The 22,505-nt window shown below is 42.6% G+C and overlaps 1 protein-coding gene across 4 annotated transcripts in view; it reads right to left on the bottom strand.

Moving 5' to 3' along the window:
* Positions 1 to 22,505, bottom strand: part of DNAH3 (dynein axonemal heavy chain 3) — a 176,096-nt gene that overhangs the window by 148,694 nt on the left and 4,897 nt on the right. For all 4 annotated transcript variants that reach the window (XM_082714819.1, XM_082714822.1, XM_082714821.1 and 1 more), the window contains 7 exons: positions 22,096 to 22,493; positions 16,997 to 17,101; positions 16,227 to 16,449; positions 6,261 to 6,333; positions 5,711 to 5,885; positions 3,422 to 3,611; positions 1,479 to 1,674 (listed from right to left, as the gene is read on the bottom strand). In XM_082714819.1, the coding sequence (XP_082570945.1) occupies positions 1,479 to 1,674; positions 3,422 to 3,611; positions 5,711 to 5,885; positions 6,261 to 6,333; positions 16,227 to 16,449; positions 16,997 to 17,101; positions 22,096 to 22,125 (992 nt within the window). In that variant the 5' untranslated portion in view covers positions 22,126 to 22,493. The remainder of the gene's footprint in view (positions 1 to 1,478; positions 1,675 to 3,421; positions 3,612 to 5,710; positions 5,886 to 6,260; positions 6,334 to 16,226; positions 16,450 to 16,996; positions 17,102 to 22,095; positions 22,494 to 22,505) is intronic.

The raw sequence follows: 22,505 nt of genomic DNA, 5'->3' as shown, positions 1-22,505 counted from the left end.
GGGCTCCATGCCAGCTTGACCTCCCCCTCAATTGTCTTTGGAAATATAGGGACAGCTAAGAATGTGATAAACAAGTGAGTTCTCCAAGTAACAGGTCTCCCTTAAGACTAAACACATTCGAAGCTACAGAGACGTCCCAAAATAAAATATCTGAGTTACCGGTGAGGTCAATCAAAATTAAGTAAGCATATTTGCCTCCAGTTTTTCTAATAAAAACTCAGATGGTGGCAACTCATCATGTCATCAGCCTGACCTTTCAGTGAACTCTGGTGGCCTCATTCTCTCATCAGGATTTACACCTCCCTTAACGGACCCCCCCCCCCAAAATAGTCTTTCTCTGCAGCTGATGAATGGATAAACTAAACATGGGGCAGCCATGCAGTGGGGTAATATTCGGCTGGAGAATGGAATGAAATACTGATACATCATTCAATGTCAGATGAACCTGGAAAACATGTGCTAAGTAAAAAGCAGCCAGACACGAAAGGTCACATATTGTGTGATTCCATTTGTACAAAGTGTCTGGAATAGGTTAAATCTGTAGAGACAGAAAACAGATTAATGTTTGCCAGGGAAGGAAGAAGGGGTGGGAATGTGGGACTGCTAATGGATACTGCATTTCTTTTCGGGATGATGGAAATATTTTTGAAGGACAGAGTGGTCAGAGTTGGACAAATATGGGAGTGCACTAAAAACAATGGTCCTGTGCACTTCAGAAGGGCAAATTGTATGGTGTGTGGATTATATCTCAATTTAGAAAAAGTGAAGGATGGAAAAAAAGCGGCTCCTATATTCTCTGAACTCCTTCACTTGCTGTGGCCAATTTAGTCATTGATGAACATAACCAAGACCCCTGCTTGCCATCCCTGGGCTGGCACTGAGTTACCTAAGGAATAAGACCCAATCCTCCATATGTCTTGGAAGCTAGAGTCAAACTGGCACACACACGATTGTAATTCAGTGCGATACATGTCCTCATGGAGGTAATGGCTCATTCACACTTAATGGGTACTTACAGTTTGCTGGGCACTGTTCTAAGTACTTTGAATGCATTAAGTTTTTTATTTATTTTTATTTATTTTATTTTTATTCCTCCTACCAACCCTATGAAGCAGGAACTCTTTTCCCAAATTTAGGGGTAAGGAAAGCAAGACACAGACAGATGATGTAACACACCAATGTTACCTAGGAAGCAGCTGGGCTAAGATCTGGCCTCAAGCGGGCTGGCTCCAAGACTGAGCTCTTCACCAGTACATGCCAGGGCTTAGCGATAGGGTCGAGGTGTCACGGGAACACAAAGCAGGGTCACTTCACTGCGTGAAGAGCTGTCACTTAGAGTTTCCACGCACTTTGGGACTAGGATGTTCGTCATTTCCCTTCAAGGGGAAGGCTACCCCCACTGTGCCCAGCATAAGATACTGTCTTTTGTGGGCAAACCATCAAGAAGGGAAAGAAAAGGGAAGGGAGGAATGTCTTACTCTTTAAACCACAGTTCTTTCAGGCTGAGCATCATGGGGTTCACCGTGTGCAGATGCTCCTCGTTCCACTTCTTGGCATTCCTGTAGACGTGGTGCCAGGGCACAGGGGCCCGGATCACTCTTTGAGGAAACATGCGGGGAATGTTCTTGATGAAGAGTCTTTTTCTCTCTGTTGGGTCCATGAGGATGTAATCAACTATAGAACCAACAGAGCAAACACTTTGTTAATAAGTAGGGACCTTGAACACCCCATGCTCTAAGTTGCAGCTTGGAAGGTAAATGAGCCTCTGACCATTTACGCTGATAATATCCATTATGTTAATAATCCCTTGGGCATAACCAAATTGGGGAAGTGCCACTCTGTTGGTTTGTTTTCTTTCTGAAGATGTTTCGGGGGGAAGGAGGAGTGTAACTTCATAGTCCGAGGCTTGGAAACCTGGGGTTGAGCTCTATTTGGATATCTAGCATCCTGTATGACAATGAACTAGTATTTGCTGATGCCTCATTAATCATTAATTGACTTCTCACACCTACGCAGTCACACAAAAAATTCAATGCAACAGATGACACCAGATACTTAGAAATGGAAATTTAGGGGTGCCTTGGGTGGCACAGTCCAGTTAAACATCCGACTCTTGGTTTCAGCTCAGGTCTGACCCCGGGGTGGTGGGATCAAGCCCTGTGTTGGGCTCTGTGCTCAGCAGGAAGTCTGCTCAGGGGGTTTCTCTCTCCTTCTTCCTCTGCCTCTCCCTCCCGCATTCACAATCACTCTTTCTACCCACCCTCTCTAAAATGAATAACCTTAAAAAAAAAAAATGGAAACTTAGAGACCAACTATTTCACACACTAAGGAAAGAAAGATGGGAAAAGCTTCACAGAGGGAGTGACGTTTGAGCTGCACTGGGAAGAATGAGTAGGAATTTGAAGACAGGATAAGAAGGGAAGAGCACGGGGGTCAGAAGAAACAGCATGTAATGAAGTGCAGTTCTAGGACTTCTGTAAAACATGCTCAAGGTGCTGGGAGTTATTTGGGGGCAGAAATACCAGACAAAAGTGGTAGAGTTCAAGGTGATAAGATTGCAGAAGTAGGTTAAAGCTGGAATTTGAAGGACTATCCATGTTTATGCTTATGAGTTTGGTTCTATCCTAGTGTAGACAAGAGGCCATTGCACTGACAGCATTAGGAAGTTAATTAGGAAATTTAAAATAACTAGGCTGCCTGGTATAGACAGCTGCTGTCCAGATAAAATAGGAAGGCAAGGAACTCATATGATCACCACTCGTCTTTAATATGTTTCTCACATTCCTCACCATCATTAAATATTTCCCAGTGACCTCCTGCATGTACCAGACGCAGCCCGAAGGATGAAGGGGAGCTAGGATCAGTAACATGACCTTCACCATCAGAGAACTGACAGTCTGATAAGGGAGCCAAGACCCGCAAGAAACGAAAAGACAATACCAGTGTTACATAATAGAAGAGAAATCATGGCCCAGGAGATATTCTAAAGCAGAATGAGTTGAACGCAGAGACAGGAAGTCCTGTGCATGCAGAGCGATGGAGGGACCCCTGAGGGCTGCAGAGAGAGAAAAGTACTTAAGAGGCAGGTCTTGAGCTAGATCTTAAAACTTGGAGTAGATCCTTGTTATTCCTAGTGCTGCCCCGGGGTGAGCAGTATCCACAGATCCTGGGAGCTTGTTAGAAATGCAGGCTCTCGGGCCCTACCCCAGATCTGTCTCATCAGAATCGCAAGATCCCCAAGTTATGTGGATGCACATCAAAGGGCAGGAAGTGCTGGTGTTGACCTGAATGATGTGGGGGAAATCATCTGAAGAAAAAGGATATTTTTGGCATTTTCAGAGGAACCAGGGTGGACTGATGGTGAGAGAAAGATGGTGTCCTCCGCAAAGGAGCCCTCTGCCTCATTTACCCCCAGCCTTACCAATGCTTTTCATGAGGCTACTGTAGTAGTCATTTTCCTTCTCCTTCACTAGGCTGATCATCAGCGGCTCCAGCGAGGGACTTGTCAGCAGTGTGTTAGGAATCAGCTTTGAAATCTGATGCATCACTTCATCCTCCTCGGGGGCAATCATGTCTTTTCGGATGCCATTGGTCACATAGTAATAGTACCTCTTCCATAAACAAACCACCGGCAAGACAATGACTGTGATTGGTTAACGGTGCCCACCTGCCCACACCTGTCAGCCTCCAAGGGGCCCATTCACACAGCACCTATCCTCACCCTTCACTCGCTGATGTTGGACTTTCTGGGCCCATTGCCACACACTCACTGCAGTGTGATGGTGGGCAAGTTTCTCCTTGACTCTGGAATGTTCAAACAGAGCCAGAGATTTCAGTGGGGTAAAAGGATGGACTTGCCAAATGCTATGCAGGTAGGAACAGTGGAATGAGTACTACCCAGGGCTGAGGGAACCTATCTGGTGAACTTTAAGAAGATGATTAACAAGCTCTCAAATGGACCCAGTGATTCACCCTCTTCAACAACAACAGTGCCCTACAAAGCACTTTTATCCTGTGGCTTAAAGCTGCCAGTGAGGGAAAACTTCCCCAAGTCCAAGTGAGATATACAGTACTTCTAATCTGACTGTGGGTTTCTGAGTTTAGAAAAGCAACACAAATACACAAACTGAACAGAAATGGCCAGTGTGACCTGGTGACTTCAGGAAGTTTTGTTTGTTTAGGGCACTAAGCTGCCAGATGGCTGATGAGCTCTAGAAACCAAAACTTTAAGACGGCTGAGAAGCACAAAGTGTAGGAAATCAGGTCTGACCTTTAGTGACTACTGTCTGTGGTCAGAGGAGGCTGAGCTCACCTTGCTCCGATCTTAAATAGAAGTTCCTTGGAGAGAAGAAACTTCCAAACTTCCCTCATTGTAAGAACCGTGTGGGGTGGGGAGAGAGGCTCTTATTAAAATGCAGATTCATGAGACCCCCTTAATCAGTTCGGGATTTTTCAACAAGCACCCCAGTTGATTCTTATCTTCAGGCAAGTGTGAGAAATGCTATCGCAGAGACTTTATGGTCAGTCAGAGCTGGTCTTAATTCTAGTTATGCCTCTCATCAACTGTGTAACCTTTGTCAAGTTGCTTAATCAGACCTCACGCCAATTTCCACACCTGGACAACAGGAATCGTCATAGTACCCAGGTCTCGAATGGAGTCAAGCATCTAGAGGGTTTAGTGTGGAATCTTACCAGTAGCACATACTCAGTTGCTATGATTTTTATTATAAATTGGTTTATTATACATACTATAAACTCATAAGGTATTGGCTCTAAAGTTTTGTTCCTCTTCTTTTAAAATAGGTTGGGAACTCAAAAGTCTATCTAGAACCAAGCAGGTAGTTAATTGTTGAAAGTTGGTTGGACATAAGAAAATAATACAGAATACTAGAGATACACACAAACTGGAAAATATACTTTTCATCTAAAGGAAGTAGCTATTTCTCAGCTTCAAATATCTTAATTTTTTCCAAAGAGGTTAGAAATCCAGCTTATGTGAGATTTCTCTCATTTTCAAAACACATCTATAGGCCAAATTCAGCCTATGGTAGAATTGCCATATAAAATATAGGATGGGGGCACCTGGGTGGCTCAGTGGGTTAAAGCCTCTGCCTTCTGCTCAGGTCATGATCTCAGGATCCTGGGATCGAGTCCCACATCGGGCTCTCTTTTCGGCGGGGAGCCTGCTTCCCCCACTCTTCTGCCTACCTCTCTGCCTACTTGTGGTCTCTCTCTCTCTCTCTCTCTCTAACAAATAAATAAAATCTTAAAAAAAATAATAAAATAAAATAAAATATAGGATGAAGTGAGTTATACTTATACATTTAGTACTTTGGTATAATTTTAAAAATTACTCATTGTGTATGTAAAATTCCAATTTAACTAGGTGCCCTGTTTTTTGTTTTGTTTTTCAAAATCTGGCAACCCTAGCTTATGGGCCAGCATTTTGCAACATAAGTTCTAAGAGATCCAAAGGTTTCTAAGACTTACTAAAATCACACACACACACACACACACACACACACACACACACACACACACAACTCCTGTTATTCAGTAGTCTGTTATGGGGTCTGGACTTTGGTATTTTTAAAACATTCTGCTTTAAAATCATTCTGGGTGATTCTGCTGTTCTCCCTGAGTTTTGAATCCCTGAGATGCCAAGAATCATACTCAGCGAACTGAGAGAAAGGAAGCAACAAGAACGTACCTCTAAGTCTGAATCAGATGGCTGGGTTTCTTTACTTTCTATTTCCATTTCCCGCTGTAACATCACACTAATCTGTTCTTCCGGACTCATTGGCCTGCTTCCTGGAAGGGCTGAAGATGTCACCAGCTCCTTCTTTGTGGGTGATGAGTTTGAGATATTGAAGGCCAGCTTGGTCCTGAAAAGTAGACACAGCTCAGCCCTTGCTTCTCCGCTCTGTGTTGGGTCTACTGTCTTCAAGCTGCTAAGAGTTGTTCTGCAGTGGAAGCCCTTCTCCTCTGTGTCATCTATTAGCATGAGTCCCTCAATGACAACCTCTAACCATGGAACACCCACAGGGATGCTACCATTGGTTTTACTTGTTGGTTAATTTAGTTTTATTCAGAGCCTTAAAGAATTGGGTTAAGAGCACTATGAGGAAAAAAAAAAATGTGTTACCTGGAATCTGAGAATGCTCTGAAATCAAGATACATAGCAGGGTTTCAATGAGACTACAGGCTTCTGTAGTTCAGCTTGGTGTCCTGCAAACCCCAAAACCCACAGGGACACTTACCTGGTGGAATCCTCTTTGCCTCTAGAAGACAACTTTCTTTTCTTCTTGTTGGGTTCTGAAGAGTAGTTAGCTGCTAGAACAGTGGAGAAGAAACACATCAGGGATGGCTAGTAGCCTTGGGCCAACCTTTGCCCATAGGGACAGGACTCTCAGGACAGTCCCAGAGCATACGAAGGGGAGTAGACTTGGCGCAGTGGAATGAGGCCAGAGATGGGCTACCTGGCCCCACATGCACCACTAAACACCTGTGCGACTCTGAAGAAGTAATTTCAACATTCCAGGCCTCGGCTTCCCCCACTGTGAAATGGGAACGCACATAACTTCCATTCATTTATACAACTGACAAGTATTAAGAACTGCCTACTTGGGGTGCCTGGGTGGCTCAGTGGGTTAATACCTCTGCCTTTGGCTCAGGTCATGATCCCAGGGTCCTGGGAACGACCCCCTTAGCAGAGAGCCTGCTTCCCCTTCTGTCTCCATCCACCTCTCTGCCTACTTGTGATCTCTGTCTGTCAGAAAAACAAATAAAAATCTTAAAAAAAAAAAAGAGAGAGAGAGAGAGAAGTGTCCACTTGATTCACTCACTAATCCTGTATGCTCTGTTTTCTAAACATTGGAAATTACTCCTTAATGTTTTTCTTTAAATAGGTGCAGACTTTCAAACTTAGTATATTTGTTTTAAAGGAAATACCATATGATTATTACAAATAAAAAAACCAATATCATTTGCAATAAATACAAGGTAACTACAAACAAATTTGGTAAATGATATAAAACTATATTAGTAAACTTTAACTAGATACTGTCACTTGCTTAAGTCTCTAGCCTAAACAAATTAACAAGTAACATAGAAATGTTAGACAGGGGCGCCTGGGTGGCTCAGTGGGTTAAGCCGCTGCCTTCGGCTCAGGTCATGATCTCAGGGTCCTGGGATCGAGTCCCGCATCGGGCTCTCTGCTCAGCAGGGAGCCTGCTTCCTCCTCCTCTGCCTGCCTCTCTGCCTACTTGTGATCTCTCTCTGTCAAATAAATAAATAAAATCTTAAAAAAAAAAAAAAAGAAATGTTAGACAGTATTAAATCGACATTTTGACAGAATCAGAGAGAACTGAAGACCCCTAATCTAGATGTATTCTTAGTTCATACTTTGACCTTCTCAACTGACTCCAAATACATCAATAATAGACTCTTTAAAAATTAAAAAAAAATTACAATATTCAACAAGATGCTTCCTAGGTGGACCAGAAATACATAGAGGATGAAGTAAAAGTTATAAATTTGGCTTCTGTGTCCAAGAGCAGGGAGGAGTTTAGGTATTTTATACTTGGGGGAGTCAGAGAATCCAAAAACACTCCATGATGTAGGAGACTGGTGCTAGGCTCACAGCATAAAGCCAGGACTGAAGCAAGACTGCCCTACCCACAAAGACACAGCAACACTGCCATACAGATAAAGCACAGAGATACTCAATTCATATGGTAGCCAGAGATAACAAGAGAGCCAGATAATAACTAGGCTGGGCTTCACACAGCTCAGGGACTGCATCTACATGACCCAAATATCACCTTAGAATGGGAGTCCTAAATCACCTATACAAGGTCTGATACTAATTTGAGGTCCTAAGTGGACAGATGAAGGCATAAGAATTAAAAAAAAAAAAATCAGGAGTCGGAATCAAGATGGAGGAGAAGTAGCAGGCTGAGACTACTTCAGCTAGCTTATCTAAAGATTGCAAACACCTATAAATCCAATGGGAGATCGAAGAGAAGAAGAACAGCAACTCTAGAAACAGAAAATCAACCACTTTCTGAAAGGTAGGACTGGCAGAGAAGTGAATCCAAGGCGACGGGAAGATAGACAGGGAGGGGCCAGATCCCAGCAAGCCACGGAGCAATGGAGCACAAAATCAGGACTTTTAAAAGTCTGTTCCACTGAGGGACATCGCTCCAGAGGCTAAATCAGGGTGAAGCCCACGCGGGGTCAGTGTGGCCTCAGGTCCCGCAGGGTCACAGAAGGATCGGGGGTGTCTGAGTATCACAGAGCTTACAGGTATTAGAACAGGGAAGCTGGCTACAGAGACAGAGCCGAGGACTGAGCTCCCAGCTTGGGGTTACCTTGAACCGGTCACAGGCTTGGTGAGCTTGGAGCGCAGCCAGAGGCCATGGAGACGGGAGTAACTGGGCGCGGTTCTCTGAGGACACACTGAGGAGTGGGGCCCTGGGCTCTCAGCTCCTCTGGGCCGGAGACCAGGAGGCCACCATTTTCATTCCCGTCCTCCAGAACTCTACGGAAAGTGCTCAGGGAACAAAAGCTCCTGAAAGCAAACCCGAGCGGATTACTCAGCCCAGCCCCTGGTAAGGGCAGTGCAATTCTGCCTGGGGCAAAGACACTTGAGAATCACTACACCAGGCCCCTCCCCCAGAAGATCAACAAAAAATCCAGCCAGGACCAAGTTCACCTACCAAGGAGTGCAGTTTCAATACCAAAAGAGCAGTGGAATTCCAGAGGAGGAGAAAGCAAAGCACGGAACTCATGGCTTTCTCCCTGTGATTCTTTAGTCTTGTAGTTAATTTAACTTTTTTTTCTTTTTTTTAATCTCTTCTTCTGCTAACTTTTTTTTAACTTTTACCCTTTTCTTTTTTAACGTTTTTTAACTAGTTTATCTAATATATATTTTTTCTTTTTTATACTTTTTCTTTATTCATTTTCTTTTTTTAATTGTTTCCTTTCTTTCTTTCTTTGTTTTTTTCTTTCTGAACCTTTTTTTAACCCCTTTCTCCCCCCTCACGATTTGGGAATCTCTTCTGATTTGGTTCAAGCATATTTTCCTGGGGTTGTTGCCACCCTTTTAGTATTTTACTTGCTCCTTCATATACTCTTATCTGGACAAAATGACAAGGCGGAAAAACTCACCACAAAAAAAAAGAACAAGAGGCAGTACCGAAGACTAGGGACCTAATCAATACAGGCATTGGTAATATGTCAGATCTAGAGTTCAGAATGATGATTCTCAAGGTTCTAGCTGGGCTCGAAAAAGGCATGGAGGATATTAGAGAAACCCTCTCGGGAGATATAAAAGCCCTTTCTGGAGAAATAAAAGAACTAAAATCTAACCAAGTTGAAATCAAAAAAGCTATTAATGAGGTTCAATAAAAAATGGAGGCTCTCACTGCTAGGATAAATGAGGCAGAAGAAAGAATTAGCAATATAGAAGACCAAATGACAGAGAATAAAGAAGCTAAGCAAAAGAGGGACAAACAGCTACTGGACCACGAGGGGAGAATTTGAGAGATAAGTGACACCATAAGATGAAACAACATTAGAATAATTGGGATTCCAGAAGAAGAAGAAAGAGAGAGGGGAGCAGAAGGCATACTGGAGAGAATTATTGGACAAAATTTCCCCAATATGGCAAAGGGAACAAGCATCAAAATCCAGGAGGTGCAGAGAATAGAATCCCCCTCAAAATCAATAAGAATAGGTCCACAACCCGTCACCTAATGGTAAAATTTACAAGTCTTAGTGACAAAGAGAAAATCCTGAAAGCAGACTGGGAAAAGAGGTCTGTAACATACAATGGTAAAAATATTAGATTGGCAGCAGACTTATCTACAGAGACCTGGCAGGCCAGAAAGAGCTGACATGATATATTCAGAGCACTAAACAAGAAAAACATGCAGCCAAGAATACTATATCCAGCTAGGCTATCATTGAAAATAGAAGGAGAGATTAAAAGCTTCCAGGACAAACAAAAACTGAAAGAATTTGCAAATACCAAACCAGCTCTACAGAAAGTATTGAAAGGGGTCCTCTAAGCAAAGAGAGAGCCTAAAAGGAGTAGAGCAGAAAGGAACAGAGACAATATACAGTAACAGTCACCTTACAGGCAATACAATGGCACTAAATTCATATCTCTCAATAGCTACCCTGAATGTTAATGGGCTCAAGGCCCCAATCAAAAGACACAGGGTATCAGAATGGATAAAAAAACAAAACCCATCTATATGTTGCCTACAAGAAACTCATTTTCAATCTGATGACACATCCAGATTTAAAGTGAAGGGGTGGAAAACAATTTACCATGCTAATGGACATCAGAAGAAAGTAGGAGTGGCAATCCTTATATCAGATCAATTAGATTTTATGCCAAAGACTATAATAATATATAATATAATATATCATACTCAAAGGATCTGTCCAACAAGAAGATATAACAATTTAAAATATCTATGCCCCCAACATGGGAGCAGCCAACTATATAGGCCAATTAATAACAAAATCAAATAAACACATCAACAATAATAAAATAAAAGTAGGGGACTTTAACACTTCCATCACTGAAATGGACAGATCATCCAGGCAAAAGATCAACAAGGAAATAAAGGCCTTAAATGACACACTGGACCAGATGGACATCACAGACATATTCAGAACATTTCATCCCAAAGCAACAGAATACACATTCTTCTCTAGTGCACATGGAACATTCTCCAGAATAGATCACATCCTGGGTCCTAAATCAGGTCTCAACCGGTATCAAAAGATTGGGATCATTCCCTGCATATTTTCAGACCACAGTGCTCTGAAATTAGAACTCAATCACAAAAGGAAATTTGGAAAGAACCCAAATACATGGAGACTAAACAGCATCTTTCTAAAGAATGAATGGGTCAACCAGGAAATTAAAGAAGAATTGAAAAAATGCATGGAAACAAATGATAATGAAAACACAACGGTTTAAAACCTGTGGGACACAACAAAGGCAGTCCTGACAAGAAAATACATAGCGGAACAAGCCTTTGTCAAGAAACAAGAAAGGTCTCAGGTACACAACCTAACTCTACACCTAAAGGAGCTGGAGAAAGAACAAGAAAGAAACCCTAAGCCCAGCAGGAGAAGAGAAATCATAAAGATCAGAGCAGAAATCAATGAAATAGAAACCAAAAAAACAATAGAACAAATCAATGAAACTAGGAGCTGGTTCTTTGAAAGAATTAATAAGATTGATAAACCCCTGGACAGACTTATCAAAAAGAAAAGAGAAAGGACCCAAATAAAATGATGAATGAAAGAGGAGAGATCACAACTAACACCAAAGAAATACAAACAATTATAAGAATATACTATGAGCAACTCTACGCCAACAAATTTGACAATCTGGAAGAAATGGATGCATTCCTGGAGACATATAAACTATGACAACTGAACCAGGAAGAAATAGAAAGCCTGAACAGACCCAAAACCAGTAAGGAGATTGAAACAGTCATCAAAAATCTCCAAACAAACAAAAGCCTAGGGCCAGACGGCTTCCTGGGGGAATTCTACCAAACATTTAAAGAAGAACTTATTCCTATTCTCCTGAAACTGTTCCAAAAAATAGAAATGGAAGGAAAACTTCCAAACTCATTTTATGAGGCCAGCATCACCTTGATCCCAAATCCAGACAAGGATGCCATCAAAAAAGAGAGCTATAGACCAATATCCTTGATGAACACAGATGTGAAAATTCTCACCAAAATACTAGCCAATAGGATTCAACAGTACATTAAAAGGATCATTCACCACGACCAACTGGGATTTATTCCAGGGCTGCAAGGTTGGTTCAACATCCGCAAATCAATCAATGTGATACAACACAATAATAAAGGAAAGAACAAGAACCATATGATACTCTCAATAGATGCTGAAAAAGCATTTGACAAAGTACAGCATCCCTTCCTGATCAAAACTCTTCAAAGTGTAGGGATAGAGGGCACATACCTCAAGATTATCAAAGCCGTTTATGAAAAACCCACCGCATATATCATTCTCAATGGAGAAAAACTGAAAGCTTTTCCACTAAGGTCAGGAACACAGCAGGGATGTCCATTATCACCACTGCTATTCAACATAGTACTAGAAGTCTTAGCCTCAGCAATTAGAAAACAAAAGGAAATTAAAGGCATCCAAAATGGCAAAGAAGTAGTCAAACTATCACACTTCGTAGATGATATGATACTATATGTGGAAAACCCAAAAGACTCCACTCCAAAACTGCTAGAACTTGTACAGGAATTCAGTAAAGTGTCAGGGTATAAAATCAATGCACAGAAATCAGTTGTATTTCTCTACACCAACAACAAGACAGAAGAAAGAGAAATGAAGGAGTCAATCCCTTTTACAATTGCACCCAAAACCATAAGATACCTAGGAATAAACCTAGCCAAAGAGGCACAGAGTCTATACTCAGAAAACTATAAAGTACTCATGAAAGAAATTGAGGAAGACACAAAGAAATGGAAAAAATGTTCCATGCTCCTGGATTGGAAGAATAAATATTGTGAAAATGTCTATGCTACCTAAAGCAATCTACACATTTAATGCAATTCCTATCAAAGTACCATCCATCTTTTTCAAAGAAATGGAACAAATAATCCAAAAATTTATATGGAACCAGAAAAGACCTTGAATAGCCAAAGGAATATTGAAAAAGAAAGCCAACATTGGTGGCATCACAATTCCAGACTTCAAGCTCTATTACAAAGCTGTCATCATCAAGACAGCATGGTACTGGCACAAAAACATACACATAGATCAATGGAACAGAATAGAAAGCCCAGAAATAGACCCTCAACTCTATGGTCAACTAATCTTCAACAAAGCAGGAAAGAATGTCCAATGTAAAAAGGACAGCCTCTTCAATAAATGGTGCTGGGAAAATTGGACAGCCACATGCAGAAAAATGAAATTGGACCATTTCCTTATACCACACACAAAAATAGACTCAAAATAGATGAAGGACCTCAATGTGAGAAAGGAATCCATCAAATCCTTGAGGAGAAAACAGGCAGCAACCTCTTCGACACCAGCCACAGCAACTTCTTCCTAGGAACATCACCAAAGGTAAGGGAAGCAAGGGCAAAAATGAACTACTGGGATTTTATCAAGATCAAAAGCTTTTGCACAGCAAAGGAAACAGTTAACAAAACCAAAAGACAACTGAAGAATGGGAGAAGATATTTGCAAATGACATATCAGATAAATGGCTAGTGTCCAAAATCTATAAAGAACTTAGCAAAATCAACACCCAAAGAACAAATAATCCAATCAAGAAATGGGCAGAAGACATGAACAGACATTTCTGCAAAGAAGACATCCAGATGGCCAACAGACACATGAAAAAGTGCTCCATATCACTTGGCATCAGGGAAATACAAATCACAACCACAATGAGATATCACCTCACACCAGTCAGAATGGCTAAAATTAACAAATAAGGAAATGACAGATGCTGGCGAGGATGTGGAGAAAGGGGAACCCTCCTACACTGTTGGTGGGAATGCAAGCTGGTGCAGCCACTCTGGAAAACAGCATGGATGTTCCTCAAAATGTTGAAAACAGAACTGCCCTATGACCCAGCAATTGCACTACTGGGTATTTACCCTAAAAATACAAACGTAGTGATCCGAAGGGGCACATGCACCTGAATGTTTATAGCAGCAATGTCCACAATAGCCAAACTATGGAAAGAACCTAAATGTCCATCAACAGATGAATGGATCAAGAAGATTTGGTATATATACACAATGGAATACTATGCAGCCATCAACAGAAATGAAATCTTGCCATTTGTGACGACGTGGATGGAACTAGAGGGTATCATGCTTAGCAAAATAAGTCAAGCAGAGAAAGACAACTATCATATGCTCTCCCTGATATGAGGAAGTGGAGATGCAACATGGGGGGTTAAGGAGGTAGGAGAAGAACAAATGAAACAAGATGGGATTGGGAGGGAGACAAACCATAAGTGACTCTTAATCTCACAAAACAAACTGAGGGTTGCTGGGGGTAAGGGGGTTAGGAGTTATGGACATTGGGGAGGGTACGTGCTATGGTGAGTGCTGTGAAGTGTGTAAACCTGGCGATTCACCGACCTGTGCCCCTGGGGATAAAAATATATTATATGTTTATAAAAAATAAAAAATAAAAAAATCAGATTAAGAAGGCATTGTCAAAAGGGTACACATTGATTACAATTATAAGTGAAAACAAGCAAAACTAATCTATGGTGACAAAACCCAGAAAGTGGTTATGTTGGCCAGGGATAGTATTGGGTAGGAGAGAGAACTCATTGGCAGTGAGTACAAGAGAACTTTCTCTAGTGAAGGAAATGCCCCGCATCCTGTTTGGGTGGTGGCTATATGGTATAAACAATTGCCAATACTCACTGAACTGAACATGTAAGATCTATGCATCTTATTATATGTGAATCACACTTCAATAAAAACAATGGGGGGGATCATGTAGCAAGAATGGAAAAAAACCTTTCAACACAAGTCAGCGAACTAAAATCACAGAAAAAAACCTGATTGTAAGAAAGATAGCTAATAAACTAAAAAATCAAGGGATAGATTCACAAAGTGAAAATAATACAGCATTATAAACATTGCTCCAAAAAAAGTGTTTAAGATCCTCCCAGGAATTGAAAAAGCTATGCCCATAAGAATAAAATGAGAGGGGCTCCTCGGTGGCTCAGTGGTTAAAGCCTCTGCCTTCGGTTCAGGTCATGATCCCAGGGTCCTGGGATCGAGCCTTGCATCGGGCTCTCTGCTCGGCAGGGAGCCTGCCTCCTCCTCTTTTCTCTCTCTCTCTCTCCCTGCCTCTCTGCCTACTTGTGATCTGTCTATCAAATAAATAAAAATCTTAAAAAAAAAAAGAATAAAATGAGAAATTGGGAGGGGTGACACCCATTGAGTAGAACCAATTAGAAAATCTGAAAATGTAAAGATATTGTCATGAAAATTTAAAAAAAAAAGGACATTCATTAGACATGATAAACTCAAGTCTCAACAGAGTTGAAGAGCAAATAACTGAATTAGAAGATACATGTCGGGGCGCCTGGGTGGCTCAGTCCTTAAGCATCTGTCTTTAGCTCAGGTCATGATCCCAGAGTCCTGGGATCAAGCCCCACATCAGCTTCCTTGCTCTGTGGGAAGCCTGCTTCTCCTTCTCCCACTACCCCTGCTTGTGTTCCTTTCTCGTTGTGTCTCTCTCTGTTAAATAAATAAATAAAATCTTAATAAAAATAAAAAAAAGATACATCTGAGGAACGCACCGAGACACTGAAGAGAAAAAAAAGAAAAATATGAAAATAAGTTTGAGACAAAGGGCAGATGAAGAGTTTCCAACATACATGCAGTAAGAATTACTGATGAATAAGTAGATTAAATGGTACCTAGTAGTATTAAATAAATTAATAAATTACTATGGTAAGTAGTTTCCAAGATGGCCCTCAAGGATTCCCCACCTCCTGGTATCAAGCGTATGTGGGCTAGACCTACAGGCTCACTTCTAATAAACAGCATACAGCCAAAGTGATACGATATCATTTCTAAAATTAATAAGACTATGGTTTCTGTCTTTTTGTCTCCCTTCTCTCTCTTGTTCTCTGCCTTGGTCCTTCAGAGGGAAGCCAGAAGCCATGTTGTGAGCTGCCCTCATAGAAAGGCTCACATGGAGGAAACTGATGTCCATGGCCAACAGCCAACAAAAACCTGTGGACCTGAGTGAGCATGGAAGAGGATCCTTCCCTGGGTGCCTTTAGATGACTGTGGTTCTGGATGATACCTTGACTGCACGCTTGTGAGAGACTCTGGCCCAGAACCATTTAGTTAAGCCATGCCCAGATTCTTACCTCATAGAAACTGTGGGATAATAAATACTGGTTGTTTTAAACCGTTAAGTCTTTGGGGTACTTTGTTATGCAGCAATCAATAACACAAGTGTTTGGTGTGTGGTAAATGTAAGGGACATGGCATATGGTAAATGTAATCTTAGCTGTTACAATCATTCTCATTTCACTGACTGAGAGTCTGTGAGGTTATCCAAGGTTAGCTGCAGCAAGCAAAGGAGAGAGAAGTAGAACCCAGGACTAAAAATCCCACCCAACACCCCATTCTGAGCTGGTATGGCCACATTGCTACAAATACCTAATGGCAGCCCCTGAACATTCTTTTCCCTAGGGACATTGATGGTGACTGGCTGGTAAACCTTCAGCAGGTCCTTCAACTTCCGGTCCTGGGCCGTCAAAGAATAGTTGTTGGCAATGGAGTCGCTGGGTCCGCGGTAGTGGTGCTGCTCTTTGAAGGGTGCAGCCAGGGTCCACGATGTGCGTTGCATCAAGGGGGGATAAAAGCTGTGTGACATGACGGTCTACAAGGGAAGATACACAGAGTATGATGCGGGGAAGGACACCTCTTGGAGAAGCTTAAGCTTCACTCACATGGAAACTCAGGGAGACCCGCGCGCGTGCCTTATGCTGTTTCTACCTTTTACAAACTCAGGCAAATGTTTCCTGGATGGTCACCAATTATGCTTCTCTGTCTACTGTGAGCATGATTTCTGATGTCAAGGACAACAGCTGGCTTTCAATAAACTGTGTATCTGTGAGTCAGGTAATTTATTTCTATTGTCTTTATTCTTTACAGACATGGCTATAAGGTAGAAATAATGGAAGATGCAGACGTTTGGAAAGGTTCAACAGCACAGAGAAGGGAGAAGGCTGGATCTTAACTCACCTTTGTGCTACGGGATAGCTTCCCCCCCCCCACACACACACACCTGGAGTCTTTTCTGGTAGCAGAGGTGACCAAAGAGCCAATGACCCCACTTGTCAAATCTGACTGCTTATCCCTCACTCCACTCCCATACCCCACCACTGCCCAGTAACAGCAGAAGACCAGTAGACAGATGAACATACCTGATAGAGTTCAGACGGTTCCTCTCCAGCAGAAGCAGGCAGAGGGGGCAGCTCTGGCTGCATCTGGGAGTGGCTCATATGATGTATCGAGTCACTCCTGGTGATCTGTGGGAAAGGGAAACAAAGCCACTCTTTAGGAATTAGGAAAGATTTCCAAACCTCTAGGTTGGGCATGGAGTAAAGAGATCCCCAAGATGGGGCACCTGGGTGGCTCAGTGGGTTGAGCCTCTGCCTTCAGCTCAGGTCATGATACCAGGGTCCTTGAATCGGGCCCTGCATCAGGTTCTCTGCTCGGCGGGGGGCCTGCTTCACCCCCTCCCCTCTCTCTGCCTGCCTGTCTGCCTACTTGTGATCTCTGTCAAATAAATCAATAAAATCTTTAAAAAAAAAAAAGAGATCCCCAAGAAAGGGGTTAGAGAGAGTTTTGTCCACTAAACACCCTTCTCACCCCCATCCATCCATCCATCATCCATGGTGTAGGTTTCATTTTTAAATTAGCAACCTGTCTCTCCTCCAGTGTCTTTTCCTTGTGCACCTCACTATAAGCAAATTGACATACATTTTTCCCCAGGAAGACCCCAAGTTACCCTATTTTGGGTCGTGATTCAAGGGGCTAGCTTTAAAAAAATGGACTCTAGCATTTTACAAATACACAATTCCAAAGAGAAATATGCTTATGCAGGGGCATTGTACTTTCTGTGAGTGTAACATATACATGAGTAGCCCTCTGTGCTGCCTATAAAAAGAAAAAAATATCACTTAAATGGTATGGGTATCTGAGTCCACCAATCCCTTCAGTGAATGTGCACTTAGGGGTGACCCTCAGGTAGGGGTGAACTTGTGGCTCCCATGGCCACTCTCAGTTCCCAAGCACCTCTCCTGAGCAGAGCTAAAAGCGAATGCAATGTTGAGCGATTCTGTGTGTGTTTCTGTCCTAGGACCCAGCCCCTACATGCAGGACCACTACTTACGTGGGGCTGCGATGGAGAAAGTGCAATGTGTCCCAACATAGAGGAAAACTGCAGGGCTGGGCTTAATTTAGAGGTGTTTCTACATGGCTCTTTAAAGATGGTTGAAGGGATTTTCAAGGACACCTTTGACTCTCCATGATTTTTCACCTTAGGCAATGACTTTGGACTGAACTCTGTAAGATGAGACATTACTGGATTGATTTGATTTACTTGAGTCAGCAAATTATGTCATGCAGGGTAACTGACAGGGGGTAGCAGATAGGAGATATATGAAGCAGATGTCAGCCACCCTCATACCCTAACCAACTGCTCACTGATGACTCAACCTCAGAAAATATTAGCAATAATAACAACACTCTCATTATTCTGAATTATTTCCTTCTAGGCCACATAGAACCCAATGAGTTTTTTTATACCCCTGTTCAACCTGAAAAAAACTAAAGCTCAGAGAATATAGGTAACACATCCTAGCCACACAGAGGTGCTTTTAAATACACATGACTCCATCCCAACATTGGAAATGGCAAGTATCACTAACAGGACAAGTTATTTTAGGAAGGTGTTAAAATGAAACAAAAACATGCAAACCCATAAATACAGATAGGGAGCAAGCCTGAGATCTTTAAAAACATACAACAGGCCCACTGGTCTGATGGCCTAATCCAGTTATTCTCAAAAATGGTGGCACACCAGACTCCCCAACAGAACTTCATTAAAAATCAGGGTGCATGGGATTCAATTTAAACAAGATGAGTTTGAGACCTACAGACCTTGTTTGTAGCTTAGAGAGTTCATTTTGTTGATTTAAATAACTACATCTCTCTCTCTCTGCTCTTGACCTCAATTTCGAGGACCTAAGAATTGATCGATGATCTCCAAGATGATTTTCTCTACTGAAATCAGTATCAGAGGGTACCTGGTAGCTCAATGTGTTGAGTATTGGACTCTTGGTTTGGGCTCAGGTCATAATTTCATGGGTGGTGAGATTGAACCTTGTGTCGGGCTCTGTGCTCAGTGGGGGTTGGCTTGAAGAGTCTCTCCCTCTGCCACTCCCCCCACCCATTCGTGTGCATACCTGTGTGTGTACATTCTCTCTTGCAAATAAAATGAATCTTAAAAAAAAAATTAATATCAGGGACGCCTGGGTGGCTCAGTTGGTTAAGCGGCTGCCTTCAGCTGAGGTCATGATCCTAGCATCCTGGGATCTAGTCCCCCATCCGCTGCCTTGCTCAGCAGGGAGTCTGCTTCTCCCTCTGCCTCTGTCTGCCACTCTGTCTGCCTGTGCTCATTTGCTCTGACAAATAAATAAATAAAGTCTTAAAAAAAATTAATATCAGATCTGCACCAATCAGTTGAACAAAATGAGAAAACTCTGACATCAGCCTGAAAGGAAACTGGTCATGCACAGTGGGTACCACACCATCTGGGGCAGATTCTGACAACACACTTCTAGCACCATGAAGTTGTTTATGATTTCCTTCAGGACCCCAGATGTACAACATATACCGATTGGTAAGTTACAGCTGCCTGTTTTTTGTCTTTGCAAGCAAGGTTTTGTGGTCCGTGGAAATCTTTCCCCTTAGCCTAGCTTTTAAATCTGTTTCAAATAAGATGTCTTCATTAAACGAGCAACAAGCAAACACTTAAGTGTTTACTCAGACATCTTAAGTGACCAGCAACAGTGGTAATGAGTAACTAACCCCCAAACCCTGACCGTTTGCAGTCAAGGAGGATGTTAATATTTTTCAGGAGATGCCTTGCCCTTCACGCTTCTACTCGTCAGTGGGAATAAACCTGACATCAGCCCTGATACCAGTTGGGAAGTTACTCTTCCTATCAAGAAGCAGAACACAGCCCTAAGTGGACATAACTGGCTCTTCTCCAATTTCAGTCCATGTTACACAATACGCTGATCCCAGCCCCTGGCTACTGTGAAGGACATGTAACACAGGTCTGGCCAATCAGGGCACTCTGTCTTCGAAGACACAGTGATAGCCCAGGGACAGGCATATGACCTAAGCTGGGCTGATCAGAGTCTTTCCTGACATTTTCACAGACCTACTGAGAAAGAGGCACTCTCAACACCCATTTCTGCCTGATGCGGGAATAAAGCTCTCCTTAAAATAAAGCCAACCTAGAAGACAGCATTAACAACCAGAAGGCGAAAGATGGACTCCCAGTGACATCAGCTGACTCCGGGATCCAATTTGGACTTCTCAATTACTTGAGCCCAGAGATTCCCTTTTGGGTTTGAGCCAGATTGAATTATATTTGTGCTCCTCCATACTCAGAGATGGTCACCCAAGGGGCAGACACAGAAGCAGCTGAGTCATCATACAAAGAAACAAACCACTCTTGGGAAAAGAAAGAAAAGCAAAGCATTTCACAAGAAAGCCAACATTAAGAATTTTACAGAACGTAATAGAGCAGATCCTTGGAAGCAGAACCTCTGAAGAACAAATTAAGTTTGAGCTAGTTTATAAGCACAGGCTAAGATTTATACACACAGAGCCATAACTACTCTGAGAGCAGAAAACATCTCAGTGCATGGGACAGGAAAACCTATACACACAGCATCAGCAGATCTGGAAATCAATTCCAGAACAGAACAAAGATACTTTTCTTTTAAAGAGTTTTTATTTATTTCTTTGACATACAGATCACAAGTAGGCAGAGAGGCAGGCAGAGAGATAGGGGGAAGCAGGCTCCCCACTGAGCACAAAGCCTGATGTGGGGGAGGGGCGGGGGGGGGCTCAATCCCAGGACCCTGACCTGAGATCATGACCTGAGCCAAAGGCAGAGGCTTTAACCCACTGAGCCATCCCAAAGATACTTTTTTCTTGATTGACCATACCTGGCCAAGAACTCTCTGTGGCATCTTTAAGGGGAAAGAGACAGTGACTTTTGTAAGAACTACGCAGTATGCAAAATAGTTTGTTAAAAATGTTAATGCTTAAGTGTTTTCTCTAGTAAACTGTAGGGAGTTTTCATTTTAGGTATTGGATTCAGCCATTACCAACAAATCCACCTTAATTTCATTAAGTTCCAATTTAAAATGCTCCTTTGGGCATGTTAGTGTATGGCAACCTAGTGGAGCTTGGCTTTTAAAATCAGGATTCAGACACCTAGATCAGGAGGAACTATTACTTTCAGAGGGCTGATTTCTTTTCTTTTTTTTTTTTTTTTTTAAAGATTTTATTTATTTATTTGACAGACAGAGATCACAAGTAGGCAGAGAGGCAGGCAGAAAGAGAGAGGAGAGGAAGCAGGCTCCCTGCAGAGCAGACAGCCCGATGCAGGGCTTGATCCCAGGACCCTGGGATCATGACCTGAGCCGAAGGCAGTGGCTTTAACCCACTGAGCCACCCAGGCGCCCCCAGAGGGCTGATTTCTGACTTCAGATGTCCTTTGCACATTTTTCTTGGGGGCCATTCCCAAATGCTCACCTGCTATAACAGGAGCACTCAATTTTTAGTTAAAAATACAGATTTGGAGGGGCACCTGGGTGGCTCAGTGGGTTAAAGCCTCTGCCTTCGGCTCAGGTCATGATTCTGGGGTCCTGGGATCGAGCCCCACATCGGGCTCTCTGCTCAGCAGGGAGCCTGCTTCCTCCTCTCTCTCTCTCTCTCTGCCTGCCTCTCTGTTTACTTGTGATCTCTGTCTGTCAAATAAAATAAATAAAATCTTAAAAAAAATACAGATTTGGGGACCCCACTGCAACCCTTCTGGATCGGAACCTTTGGAAGTGAGGCTAAGTCTCTGTTTGCAAGAGACTATTTGGATATTCTCATGTACACCCAGTGTTGGGAATTATTGGATGGAAGAGATCATTTAATGGCCTTGGAAGGGAAGGGAAAGGAACAAGAGGTGTCTGTTCCTAAAATTTTCACAGCAAAACCTGAGGATGTTCAAAAGCCTAATTCAGCAAAGAGCATATTTCAAAGGACACACATAAAAATGTGGCAAACACACTTGCTCAGTCCAGGGGATCGGACATGGCAATTAGTAATTAGTCTATCATCGAAATATCCCCTTCCCGCCCACCCTCCAATTTCCTACATATTGAAAATACAGGTTTAAAAAAAAGAAGAAGAAGAAGAAGAAATACACCTCAAAATTCACACCTACCTTCGGAGATGAGCAACCCATGTCACTCATATTGTCCACTCTAACTGGATCTATGACAATACGAATAAAGAGCTCTCAGTTTCTTGGGGGACGGTCCTCTCCTACCAGCGGCTCTGGAATTCACACTTCCTTATAGCATAATGGGGATGACACAGAAGATGGAACTTTCTAAATGTTCTGAAAGCTCTGTTCACCGGGCTGCCTCTCTGAGGTCACAGACTTCGGGCCCCTGGGGAGCTTCCCTGGTAGAAGAAGAAAGGGAAGCTACAGAATGAAGGGCTCTGCTGGGCTTTTCGGCTATGGTTCCCGCACCTCCTGGTCGGCGCAGTCTTCCCTTCCACTGAGCAGCTCCTCTCTTGGAACTTTTCCAGGAACACACCGAGTTCGCTGTAGAAAAACTGGAGCAGGGT

The sequence above is a fragment of the Mustela nivalis genome (assembly GCF_964662115.1).
Source record: "Mustela nivalis genome assembly, chromosome: 19".
NCBI classification, from domain to species: Eukaryota; Metazoa; Chordata; class Mammalia; order Carnivora; family Mustelidae; genus Mustela; species Mustela nivalis.
The sequence above is the reverse complement of the archived record's forward strand: the minus strand, read 5'-3'. Positions and strand labels throughout refer to the sequence as shown.